The sequence below is a fragment of the Antrostomus carolinensis genome, unplaced genomic scaffold, assembly GCF_000700745.2.
Source record: "Antrostomus carolinensis isolate BGI_N321 unplaced genomic scaffold, ASM70074v2 scaffold12982, whole genome shotgun sequence".
NCBI lineage: Eukaryota > Metazoa > Chordata > Aves > Caprimulgiformes > Caprimulgidae > Antrostomus > Antrostomus carolinensis.
In genome coordinates this window covers 22,755-37,056 of record NW_010299035.1, presented here as the reverse complement: position 1 = coordinate 37,056, position 14,302 = coordinate 22,755, and the positions used below count along the sequence as shown (strand labels likewise).

General features: G+C 37.1%; 1 protein-coding gene across 1 annotated transcript in view; it reads right to left on the bottom strand.

Annotated features, from left to right (window-relative positions):
* The window catches only part of LOC104520844 (sister chromatid cohesion protein PDS5 homolog A), a 58,537-nt gene that overhangs the window by 21,592 nt on the left and 22,643 nt on the right, over positions 1 to 14,302 (bottom strand). The window contains exons 2-5 of the mRNA XM_010162651.2: positions 4,732 to 4,935; positions 4,239 to 4,325; positions 3,372 to 3,469; positions 2,760 to 2,886 (exon numbers count right to left, since the gene is read on the bottom strand). Coding sequence (XP_010160953.1) covers positions 2,760 to 2,886; positions 3,372 to 3,469; positions 4,239 to 4,325; positions 4,732 to 4,935 — 516 coding nt within the window. The remainder of the gene's footprint in view (positions 1 to 2,759; positions 2,887 to 3,371; positions 3,470 to 4,238; positions 4,326 to 4,731; positions 4,936 to 14,302) is intronic.

Sequence of the window (14,302 nt, the reverse complement as noted above, 5' to 3'; positions counted from 1 at the left end):
GATTTTAAATACATGAAATATATGTTTTTAAGGAACAACCTTGACCATAAGAGCATGAAAAAAAGTTTCCAATAAATAGCACTGGCTTTAAAGTTAATAAAAAGAACTACAGTTTGATGTCATAGGCAGTCTGAGCAAAATGTGACATACCATATTGCTACTGGAAACCTAGATTTACTAAAGGAGAGACACATTAGCACACACAGAGAGAACAATGTACAGTAAAACCACTTTACTGATAATGGAGGTACAAATGAATATAACTTAGATGCTGAGGTAGACACTACTACTTCATATCTAGGTACTGGTATATTTCTCTTCTTTATTGCAGTAAACTGTTACATTGTGTAAGACAAACTAAAAACAAACAAACAAACAAAAACCCAACACAAAAAACAAATCACCTCCCACAAAGGAATAGAATGCATTATCCAAAGTAAATATTTTAGTTCCTTTACAAAGATGAATTTCCACTAAGCATATAGCCACACTGATATTTTTATTATGACACAGCAGAGAATGACTCGTATTCAACTGCTCCACACAGACATAAAAGCACTGTTATTATATGTTCTCTACAAGAAAATAAACTGTGCTTTTCAAGCTATGGTGCTTCTGATTTACATACCCAAGGACAAGCAATTAATATAATCACAGAATTTCCTAGGAGATCTGTTCATGAAAGAAGAACATAATTACTGCAGTCAAACTCTGCTAGGTAGAGCAGGCAAAAGAAGTTTGGGCTTTTGGGGTTGGTTTTTTTTTTTTCTTTTTTAAATTGCCATGGTAAAGCAGTAGGGTAAGTCCTGTTGTTACAGGAAAGAAACAAGTTAAAATTAGATCAAAATACTGACCAAAGTGAGATACAGAGGACTGACTATAGGATATTATTTGCTTAGTCATGATGGCCAAGAGACAGAAAGGACTGGCCACCAGCCTAGAGGCCAAAATACTAAATATGTACTACAATCTAGTATTTACACCAAGTTAACATCCCTCCCTCTCAAGCCTTGCTTGAGAATTTCCTTCATTAGGCAAAATTATACGAATAAGCTAACAATGTTAATAATAAAGGATCATATTCACTTTCACTTTGCCTACATCAAATAGTCACAACACACCGTTCCGTTGCACAAATTTACCAGGTCTTTTCATCCTCAGCCCACCATTGTTAATAGCTTCACACAGCACCTGACATACACATCTCCACTCCTCTATTTCCACTCCTGATCTCTACTGCCTATAATTGATTAAAAACAACTTACAAAGAACAGTATGTTTTCAAAAGGACTCTTTTTCTCTTGTTATGAATACGAGGCCTCCCCTTCTGTTAGCAGTTTTAATAACACATAATCTCACTGCTGTCAATAAAAATGAGTTGATAGAATGATATTCCCACCTGATGGTCATGACAGAAGGAATGCGAACTGACCTCAGACAATAGATACTTTCATACACTCACCAAGATTTCACAGGTAAATACAATGGCCGTGGCTTAGTCACTCCTGTGCCATACATTTCCATTAATTCTCCTTCTTCAGGTAACCAAAGGAATAATCCCTGCTTTTGCATGCAAATTTAACCTTAATTATGTAGTCGTGGATGGAGCTGCCTTAATTTTGTCATTATTTTAAATTAATAAGTGAACAAACAGAAACACATACTTGGTAATCAGAGTACAGTTCACTTACTGTAGGTTGTAATTAAAACTTATTGTTCTCCATAGAATTTTCAGCAAGAAGTACAAGTGCTTTAGCAAGGGAATTTTCTTGGTTACCAGCTTGGATCTCACTTTCCCTGATTTCATGGCTAAGGTTTACTCTCCTATCTACTTTAGTTAGCCATTATGGTAAAGGTACTTCAAAAGCTCAGCTGTAGACCAGACAATAAGGCACACAATGAAACCAGTACAGCATCAGTGACAGTTCATGAAGCTGACTGTAAAGGGGGAGTCTCTGAAAAACCTGTCGAAGTAGCTGTGTAGATGGGTTAAGACAACACCTGCATGACAGCAGCAATCTGCTAGGAGGGGCTCACATAAGACTCCTCTAGGAAAAGGGAGGGTCACTTATAGGTAAGTTTAAGGGATGCTGGACTCTGTAAAGAGCAGAAAGATTATGGAACTCGTTAAAGAACATGGTGCACTAAAAGCAACCAACTAATTAACTAAAAAAAAAAAGAAAAGTAGGACTACACTTCAAGTAATAATTAGGTTTTATTAAAAGAAAAGTCTAAAGGGGGAAAGACATCGGGAAGAAAAAAAACCCAACAACTCAACGACTAGGGAGGTGGGGGTGGAGGGAAGTCTGACTGGCAAGCTAAGGCAAGCAGCAAGCCTCCAGTTCTCCCCCCCCTCCCCACTCTTCACCCCCTCCTTTAAAAAAAAAACAAAACCAAAACATCTTTTTAATTAAAAAAAATCCCAACAAACCCAATACCAACCAACAACCTACAGCCCTTAAGATATAATGTGTTCCTATTACACATTATATTTGCTTGAAAATACTTTATTTCTGTTTCAGTACACAATTCCTCTGGTGGCAAGAAGTCAGAATCTCTTAGTACTGAATAATCTAGACACAGCTAATGAACAGCACCAAATAGTTCCCAAAGGACATTTTCAATCCACTGTTACAAAGCTGGGGGAAGGGGGAAGCAGTTGTGATGGCTAAAGTGTTTGGAGGGATAAAACAACAAGCAAATGGCAATAAAAATTATTGTTATAATGGTATACTACTATAATATTTTACTTTGCTGACCTTGTGTGCAGGAATGAGGTTAATCAAAATCGAGTCCAGCAGCTCCTGAGTTACTCCATCGCCTTCCATGATGATAGAACTCATCAAATCCAGCATATGCATTTGTACCTTCTGGTTGTGGCTATTACTAAGATTATAAAGAATATTATCAATACTAAATTTTCAGACCCTGACAAATATTAACAGTACTGTTAAGAAACAATGTCTAATATCTTCCAGCTTGCCCTCTCTTACGCTCTCCACATCTCAAAACTACTTTATGTGCCTTTCCTCTCTTACAGGAAGCTTCAAAAATCTAGAACACCTTAACTTTGCTTTAAGAAGTTAAATAGAGCAAAAAAGAAGAAAATAACAACCACAGAAATACAAATGTGGATAAATGAGTCAGAATGAAGTATACTGTTGTAACATCAACAAGAAATTTTAACACTTCTACTTTTAGACACATATTGTCAGTAATTCACACTCATTTGCTTTCCCTGCATCTCCTCGTTTAGAAGAATAGAGACTTGTTCTAGTCAGATATATTTATCTGTAGACTATACAAGGATCCAGTCTACCCCTGAAACTGGTATTTTGACAGTTTAATATAATTGAAGCAATTCAACTTACTTGATAACTGAAAAAAGAGTCCTAAAAAGCTGAATAAAAATTTCATTGCAATCTTCCAACTCAAAGCAGATGTTGTAAGATTTAACCCAAGCTAAATTCTAAAACAAAAATAAGATATTTAGGATGTTACAACTTCACATTAAGTCACATAAATATAATAACGCTAGTTACATTTTTTTATTTAAGGAAAAATATTATACAATAGATTGTAAACCCTTGGGGAAAGAAACTGGATATTTGCTTTGCACATGAAGAACTCTTAACACATAGGGGTTTTGCAATATACATCCAGAAAAAAATTAAATATAGAATAATCTGATTTCACGTACATAAAAGCAGATTGACAGAAATTGTTAATGTAAGTCCATGGCTATGAAACAATAGTTTTAAACATCAATAAAAGGTTTACAAGCAAGATAACTGTTCCTAAATGCACATTAATAAAACCCCCACACTTCTTGTCAAGATTAAGTTTTTCTAATATTTTTAAACCAAAATCTTATATTCCTTCTCCCATCATGAATATAAGTAGATTTGCATTTTAATCAGCATTTGAAATTCTCTCTTGATGAGGCAATATAACCTTAAGAGTGCATGATACAAAAAGCAATGTATAGAACTGTAACATAAAGACTAAATGTTAATAAACACCAATAGTTTAACATGTTCTCAACTACAGGCTGCATAAACTTATTAAATACAAACAGAATTATAACTTCTAAAAGATTGAATGAGTATGGTGTAATTTAAAAACAAAAAACAAAGAAATTTCCCATGGAAAACTGGCAGATCTGGAGAAAGACTGATTACATTTCTTAGGCTTACAGAGCAAATATCATGTACTGAAAGTTACAATTATTGTGTTACCTCTAACAAGTAAAAGTATCTGTTAAATTGAGGGCTCTTCGTGTCCTCCAAGCCTTTTAATTGTCTTGTAATAAACAAGAATATGTCCTGTCAAAAAACAATAAAGTGTTTACAAGCTTGATTCAGCAGGGAATAAAAATACAACCCTTTCATAGTGACACCTCCCCACTTTTACAAACCCATGATAAGAGAACATGAAACTGTCTTTTTCAGGCACAGACAGAAGGCTATCACCAACACAGATACTGGTTATCTAGCATTCCTTTAGAGATCTCTGGCCCTAAAAGTATTACACTGACTCACAGGATTAAAGCAACATTTCTCTCATAAAACTGAACATCAGCATAAATGTGAGTAAAATATTTTTTTCAAATATGTTTTTGTTTTGGTGGGGTTTTGAGTTTGGTTTTTGTTGAGGGGGGGTGGGGTGGGGTTTTCTTCTCAGCAAGAGAATGAAGCAGGAAGAAAGCCTTTATTTTACAAACCATTTTACCTTAAGTTTGTCATGGGAAGTATATGGAGCTTCAGGAGCATAGATACGAAAGATATCTGCCAAGCAACATGCTACAAGGAGGCGCACATCTTTATTGGGATTCCTGAGGAAGAATTCAGATGCAAGGTGCAAGGCTAATGGGAGATACTGCTGCTTCTCATCCTCCGAGTCCTGGTCCATATCCATGAAGGTTTTTACCACCATCTAAAAAACACAAGGAAAAAAAAAAACCCAAAACATTCAAGTGCTTTCTGCTTTTATTCCTAATTACTAAACGATACTTTCTAAAAGGGTGCAGTGTTATCAATATGTGTTCCACAGCATAATCACAGTACTACATTTTTTTTGTAAGGACAAACCTCAGAAAAAGACAGATGTTAAACTGATACTTAAAGGCTTATTGAACTTGGTATTTTAAATTAAGACACTGAAAAATGCTTTGCAACTCTGCTTATTTTGCCTATCCTAACCTGAGGTGCAGCACAGAAACTGCTGCACACCGATGAAGTTAGAGATGGCAGCACCTCTTCATCAAAGCAGTCCTAGGCCACTTCAGAGCGAGGACTTGCCTCACTATGGACAGCATGAGGGGCTGCGAGCCATCTGGGCTAACACAGAGGCCACAGCATACTGCAGCTGCGTTAAGAGCTATGCGCCAAGACTTGAGAGGAGCCTAAGAGGCCAGTCCTACACTTTGCCTGTGTCAAGGCAGAGATGAAGAACTACTTTACATAAGCACAATCCTTTTATCTCTTTTAAATAAACTAGATATCAGGTAAGAATTTAATCCCTCATGTAAAATATGTCTAATGTAGCAGATCTACTCTTTCTGCATACTCAGAACTGCATCTATAGCCTTCTCTATATAATGAAAAAAAATCAACTATGTGTTTTCCTTGTTTCATCTAGCACAGCTAAGAACTACTAATTCCTACGAAATGCCACCAAAATTGTTTCTTTTTAATTATTATACAACCCTCTGTTTATTGAAACATCTCAACATAATGATTTGGCAAAACTGAAAATGAAATTTAGTTTGAAGAAATAAAAAGCTGCAAGTTTAACTTTTGGAACAGGGTTTGTTAAAGGATGAGGAGGAGTTCCAGGATGTCAGCACAGAACCGAGAGATGTGCCACAGATTCTTAGTATGACCTGGGTCAAATGGGTCTTTGTGTTGCATTTCTCCATGTCACTTCAGCACCCTTAAGAGTTAAAATTGTGAAGGACAGTCGTACTGCACACCAGTAGGATGCAGGATAACCATTACACACACAGTATACACAGGACACACATTAAACATATAAAGCACAGAACGATAAATCTTGATGGGTCAAATTCACCTCTAGAATATTAACAGTAAAACACAAGAGGAAATGGAGCTCACACAGCTAATCAACACATCTCTTACCACAGTTCTTATGTTATCAAGTCACTCAAACAATACTAAGGCAGTTCTTCCCTTATTATGGAAGCATGCCCTCACTTTCAACAAGAAAACACTATCTTTCAGCTTTACCTCCTCCCTGAGTTTTGGAACCCAGTTTTAAACTCAGTAGACCTGATAAAATAAATGTTTGACAGCAACCTTTCCTACAGTACATTACCTAAAAATCCTCAATTTCTATAAAGTAGATACAAGTACATTACTTGGTGAAGCAACTTATAGTAAAAAACAAAAAATCAGGAAAGAAACAGAGAGGAAAAAAAAAAAACAAAACACGCCAAACAGAATAAAAGAGAATTTTACAGCCACAGCCCATAAAAATCTGAATTCTACCTGTATTAGCCTGTTACCTTAAAAATATTCTTAAGCTATGTTTTCAAGCACTAGCTGTAAGGACAAAACCATCCTTCTATTGACAGCACAGGTCTGTCTGCTACAGTGTCATAGATCAGCTGTCCTTCTTAGATACCAGAATTAAAAAACCAGTAACATAGTCTTTAACATAGTCTTTAAAACCTACCAGATTATTTTAATAATAAAGGTTTAACAAACAAACAAAAAACCAAAACCCCACAGGACCACCACACCAAAAACCACCATGATGAAAAAAAAACAAAAACAAAAACAAAAACCAACCCCCAAACCACACACACTCTGCTGGTGGCAGAACAAGAAATAATGGCCTTGACTTTCAGCATGGGATTCAGGTAACTATTACCAAAGGTTCTTAAGAGCAAGGGAGACAGGACTAAAAGATCTGTGGATCATAGAATGGTTTGGGTTGGAAGGGACCTTAAAGATCATCTAGTTCCAACCCCCCTGCCATCAGCAGGGACACCTTCCACTAGACCAGGTTGCTCAAAGCCTCATCCAGCCTGGCCTTGAACACTTCCAGGGAGGGGGCATCCACAACTTCTCTGGGCAACCTGTTCCAGTGTCTGACCACCCTCAGTGAAAACCTTCTTCCTAGTATCTAATCTAAACCTGCCCTCTTTCAGCTTAAACCCATTTCCCCTTGTTCTGTCATTAACTGCCCTTATGAAAAGTCCCTCCCCAGCTTTCTTGTAGCCCCTTCAGGTACTGGAAGCTGCTATAAGATCTCCCCGGAGCCTTCTCTTCTCCAGGCTGAACAGCCCCAACTCTCTCAGCCTGTCCTCATAGGAGAGGTGCTCCAGCCCTCGGATCACCCTCATGGCCTCCTCTGGAAATTTAGCAAATATATTTCCTAAACTGTACTGTAGTCATAGCTCCCAGTCTTTGTATATTTACTGTAACTCCACTACATTTTGCAGTATACAAGTTGTGTGATGCTTAATAAATATTGATAACATCTTATGAAGAACTGCTCATAATTGGTTCATAAATTTTTTCATAGTTAGAATTGTTCAGCCATACCACTGCAATACCAGTATTGTGACAGCAGTAAATTGATATATTAAAAGAATCTGCAAATGAAACTGAAAACCTGAAATAAACTACATATACAAAAGACTAAAGACCCAAATAATGTAAAATTTTAAATTCTTTTTAAACCCAAACTGGAAACTACTCATTTAACTAGTGATATACATAAATGCAACAATGAGGGAATATGAAAAAGCAAGTAAGCCCAAAAAAATTCAAGGCTGTGAGGGACTAGTGGGACTTAAAAATACAACTGCAGATAGCAGACATTAATTGCTTCTGCCAGACAGACTTTAGTTCAATTATTTTTTCCAAGAATCTGCATGTTAAAAAAAAATCTTCTTTACTTCTTTAGTTGTTCATATTATAGGTACTCTCTTAAAGCAAATTACAATCAAGATGTCATCTGATCCATCCTAACTACCCTTGTTCTAATTGCAAAAAAAGCCCAAACCAAACAAAACCCCACTCCAATTCCTCTTTGTATTAAGGTTTTCATTTTAGGTCTAAAAGGAGTCTCAATTTCCCAAGGTTTTGATTCAACCACTACACAAATATTTCTCTAGCAGAATGAAGTAGTTATTTCAGGGTTAGGTATTAATTATTATCATGCTAAGTTGTTTCTTATTCCAGGAAAAAGTGACTAAACCCTAACAGGACCTCAGTACCTCTTCAAATTACAGTACTATTGTCTAACTGAAGCCTTGCTGTACAGTCGAAACAACCCTAGCTAGAGCACTAATACTCAATTATATAAAACCCTACAGACTTAGTAGCTTCCACCACAAAAAACTGTTACTCTCCTCTGCACAAAAAGCAGGAGACAGAACAGTATTATTTGAACATATTAATGTAACACCATTCATTCTTTTCCAAACAATTAACCACTCAAATTAAACACTAATTGTAGGCAAACGTAAACAAAACACAGCCATTCACAGTTATTATTAAATTCATTCTGCATTGCTTTGATGATCCAATGCATCTCCATTAAGTCATCACCATACTGGCACTTGAGTTACCTTGCAAAAATAAAAGTTTTAAGACTATTCTAGAAATTTTCTTATTGCCATTTATACCATAGTACCTTGAAATTCTAATTATCAGAGCAAGGTGGTACTCTCCCAGGCTCCGCAAACACATAAGGGAAATGCTCTGATTTTAACATTGGAGATGGCACAGAAATGCAAATGCCTTCATTTAAACTAGCCAGAATAACCGTTAAATTAAGAGTGCTAAGCCACTCTTAGCACATTACAAACATATTGAAAATTAAAGAATTTAAAGCTTTCAGGGCGGTGTCCATCCGACTGCATAAAAGCACAGGCTGTGCAAGCCAGTCACTCTGGGTTACCCTTTCGCCTGCTGGACAGAAATGCTCAGACCGTGACCGAATCCAAGCACAGATGTCTATGATGACAGCTACAGACAGGAGCTCGGTTTTGCCCTGGAACTGCCCAATTCTCTGCACTGACCACAAAAGCAGCTCTGTGCGACCAGATGCCTGAGATGAGGAGAGAACTCTACCTGCAGCTTCTTCTGAGACTGTCAGCCTTTCAACTGCATTGAAACATACACCAGAGGTTGCCAAAGTGTTGTTCAGTCTGCTCCCACCTCATACACAATTGACATGCAGCCTGTTTTCAAAGACAGTAAATCAGCACAGTAGCTTGCCCTTACACGACTCAGCTGCATGTGGCTCTTCTGCAAGACCTATACCTCGGATGGCAACACTAACTTTTGCTGTTCCGATCTTGATTTGTGTTTATTGACCAAGTGGATTTAGGTGCATAGTTTGTTGGATAAAGAAGCTCAGCTACTGCTGAAACATACTGATGATTCCAGTATTATACAGAGGAGAGCTATATGTACACAAATAGAGGTCAGGATAATTGGAGTAGATAGAGAAAAAGACTCAAAACAATGCATACAGAGAGGAAGAAGCAGGCAGAGGTAGGAAAGCCTGGCTCCAGCTGGCAGGACAAACACAAACCTCCAAGCTAGTCACAGCATAGGGAAGGTGTGTGCAGGTTGTGTCTGTTTTACTGTTCTTGCAACAGCTTACTCACAGTATTCCAAAGAAGTAACATTTAACCACCTTTGGCTTGAGAAAAGATACGGGAAAGATAATCAATATTTAAAAATTCACCTTGCAATCATAGAAGAAGAAACGTAACAATTGAGATAATTTTATACTGTTATTGGAATAACGTTAGAAGTTAACTTCAGTATTAAGATTAAATACAAAAGATATTTGGAAGTAAAACTTCCCCAGATGGATGTGAGCCCAGCTGACTTCTCCAGAGCTTGGGCATCACAGGGAAAGACATCAAGAGAAGGCTGAAATCAAGGGACACCCAAATGCTGCAATTTTCAACTCTGCCATCAGAGCATTTTTACTTTTTTTCCTCATATGATACTAAGAGTATTATGGGTGACCCTTGTCATTAGTTACTAACAATAAATTATGTTCTTTGACTAAGATCTAATTGTAAAACATAACAAATCCACACACATGCTTATCTGGGAAAAAAACTACTTCTAAATAGTGCAGCTTTAGGATGAGAAGTCTTAGTCTCCCTCAGATATAGTCCTATCTATCAGCCACCAAATGAAACACGGAAATATGTAAATTACTGTGTGGATAGAAACGAAAACAAAAGAGCTCAGAATATTCAAATCAGAAGGACCAGATGATTTCTATTTCAGAATCTTTAAATACCTAACAAATGAAACCACAACTTAGCAACACAGGGGTTTTTTAGCTTTTCGCTTAAAACAAACAAGAACACCACAAAAAACACCCCACGCAAACTAACACTTGAACAAGAAAGGCAAAATTACTTTGCTAACCTGATAAGCTTCCTTTGATAAGATAATCAACTCCCTAGAGAAGAAAGAACAAGACAGGCAATTTGTCTGAGTGTCAAGAAGAGCATCACACTGAGTCACATGGAAACTGAGGACATTGGAAGAGATGAAGCTTAGCCCAACGTTGCCTCCTTAGCCCCTTCCTAAAGTGTTAAACTGAGAGGACCTTTTGGACCTGAATAAATTTATTGGTGGAGGATGGTGATATAACTGACCCCATTTGTTGTTTCCATAAACAACTGTGAACAAGAAGTAGGAATGTAATGTAATGACAGTTAGGGACTGATAGCAGAGGACATGATATTATATATGAACAGAAATTCCAAAAATCAATAATTGCTCAGTGGTCACATGCTTAGTGCTTAAAACCAAGAATCTGTGCTATTAAGAGCTTATCAACTGGAAACAACAGGAGAAGAGAAAGATGGACATTTATTAAGCCATTGTAAAGAGATTATGACCCAACAACAGGCTATGTACATGAAAACAATGAAAATGCAATTGCAGGATATGACAGAAGTATTTCCAGTCAAGGAAAGGAAAAAACAGCAATACAATTAATGAAATGCTAAAAATACTAAATGCTGATTTGAAACACATCACTTGGGTCCAATTACCCCCACTGATTAAAGTAATTTTTTTTTTTTTTTAATTTTTTTTAAGAAGAATTAAAAATGGGAAAAGTACAGAAGGTGGCTACCAAAAGAATCTCAAAAGCCTTTTCTGGTAAGGGGACATTATGAGATTGTGGTTTGCTTAATCCACCAAAATAACAGCCAAAGGTCTCTTGTTTAATATGCTTAAACACAGGAATGCTGTTTATGCACTGGAAAAATACTGCAAGTAGAATTGGGTAGAAATGGGCTAGTAGTATCTCCAGACCACAGAAGCATATGCTCTGGAGCACTGTCCTCTTGCAGGGCTTCACTTCATGGCAAACAATTCCTTTTCAGGGCCCACATTTATCAGAGTTGCAGCTAGACAGAAGCAGATGCACAAATTAAGCAAGGGGCGTATGTGAATCATAGAAACAATGAACTGGAAAGGAGCTGATGGATTTTTGTGAAGTTTTGCTTTTGTCATTAGTAAAACTAAAAGTAGCATTCCCTTCCTGGTACTGTCAGTAACTCCTGAAAAGTCAATTTTATTGCCCTATATTCTCTGACAGGACACTTAACTTGCTCTAAATAACTCAGAAAAAAAATGAACTAAAGATTATACAAAGCATACTGTATGCTCTTTGGGGCAAAGACTATTTTCTTCCTTCTTTACAACCCGCTCATCAAGCAAAACCAATGATCAGGGTTGCTAAATGTGACTGCAGATGTATCGTAAGAGATGTAAAGTTTATGCAGGAATAGCAATAGTAGCCTGTACAGTAATATCCCTGTGACCAGGCAAACAGTTTAACTGGCTATCCTTCCCCTGGGGACTAACCTACACTGGCTTCTTCTTTGAAGGTTTGGCTAACTGACAGATCACAAGCAAAAAAGTCTTAAACTTGTAATTTACCACTATCTTTACACTGGTAAAACAGCATATTTTGTATTATTTTACTTACATTGAGCAACTTTGAGAATATTTTCCAGGAGCACAGATATTAAATTAATCTGTCATATGAAAAAGCAGAGAGACTGACTACTACTTATAATAAAAACAGTATACTGAGCAGTTCATTAATTATTTGAAGTAACTTTCTTGATACATGTGTTTTTAAGTAACTACATAATGAATAAAAACATCACACACATAGAGCATCATAATCAAAACAGGACAAGTATTGTTACCAATTTGGGAGAGAGGTTGTACAATTACCCACGTGTCGTATCTCCATAATTAACACACAGCAGAATTCCAGTTCTGCTTGTAGACCTAGAAGATTGCTCAAGTAACATAAACTCAACAGATGGCGGGAAGAAGGCAAATAAAATGGGAAAAGTCAAATGTCTTAATATAAAATGTCTTTCACAGCACAAATGAGAACATGCTATTTAAATAGTGGTGGAATATTTCAGTCATGTAACACTGACATCTTGATTACAGTAACTTGTATGGTCAGCTGCAAGGAAAGGCTGCAAAAAAGCATACTTACCAAGATTACAACAGCACAGAAGTAAAATGGTGTCCTTCCTCCAGCAGGAGAGAATCCTAATACTGTTATCACTGCCTGTGATAAATCTTGTACTCTTTGGACATGAACAAGCCCATGGGAAAAAAATTGGATTCATTATGGGCAAAGAAACTTACTACTAGATGTCTGTCCTTATCACTCAAACTTTGACAAAACACATCATCTTATTCAGAACTGAGTACTTTAGACAGTACCATTGACTTCAAATTTTTATTGCAGTAAGATTTGGAAGATTCAAAACCATTTTTATACAACCCCAATTCCTTCACTACTGTCTGTAGCAGTGAGGCACTTTTTCCTCCAAGCTAAATGATACTTTAAAGCCAAGTCTATTTTTTCTGTCTTTAAGCAGGTAGCACTATGCTTCATGTAAGAACATCCTGTAAGTTCATTTATATCTACTGTTGTAACAATAAGAGATCGTTCTCTCCTCTCCATTGAAATAGGGACTATTTTAAGCTGTTAAAATAAAAACAAACAAACCAACAAACAAAAAACCACTCCATCAGTACAGTCTGTGCTTTTGTTTGTTCTGAAGACATTAAAATTTGTCATTAAGGAGAAAGTACATTATAATCAGCTTTAATGGCCAGGAATTTAACAGAACTTCCCTTGTAACTGGCTGGCTGGAGTACTATCTTTCTTCAGTTCTGTACACACTGACAGGGCAAAAAATACCAAAGGAAGATGAAGCACAGACAGAAATTCAGACCTATTTGCCAACCAGGAGTCACAGCAGTACCCAGTTCAAACTCCTTCCAGTAGCTATGGTTTTTGCTCTACCTGACTTGGAGGTCCAGTTTAATCACTTGCTGCCACCACCTCCTTCTCTCTTTCCCATTACTCACTTGGTCCTGCTTCTGGCCATGCAATGCCACCACGTATTTTGCATTGGCCCCCTTGCTGATTAACTCCATGAGTCAATTTAACTTGCTAATCTGGATGAAAACCTCCTCAGAAAAAGTCACAGATAGTTTTCTGACTGGCACAGTTAAATCATGACCAGATCTGATATGTTCCAGAGTCAGCAGAAGGGAAGGCAGATAGAATTACATGGCCAAGACCAGGGAGGGAAGAATAATTTAGCCTCCTGGTACATAAACTCCTAACAGCCAACCTAATGGTGACACAAATTCTTAACCTTAATAGCGACAAGCACAGGAAGCCTGAAATGGGCAGCTATATCCAAACCCTACTAGTCCTCCAGAAGAATTACCTTTACTTCTATTCATAAGAAACTTGCATAAGCATAAGATGTGATCACTAATAATTTTATTTTAAATTCAAAGTCTCACAAGCATGGAAATACAGTACTGTATTTCCAAAACTTAGTCATTTTAATCTAATTACATATTTCCTGGTTTTCTATCATGACCTGAGACAGCAGAGGTTCCCCATTTAGCTTTCTGGACAATCACTTTTACTTTGCCTTCCTTTGAAGGCAAAGGTTCACTAAAACTGCAGTATTGCACAGAGCACATTCACACGGTATTCAAAGGAACACACGTGCCTGATTCATACGAGGAAGCACAATATCCATAGTGTTTACCATTTGGTTCCTTACCCAGTGTTAAATTCTATTACATTTTTGGACAGAAGCTATTCAGTGAAAGATTCCACTGAGCAGCCTAGACTGAAGCATCAGTCTTCCCTGACTTAGTCCTTCACAACTTCATAAAGTCAGCAAACAGTTTTGCTTTCTCTCACTATTCCTCATCTT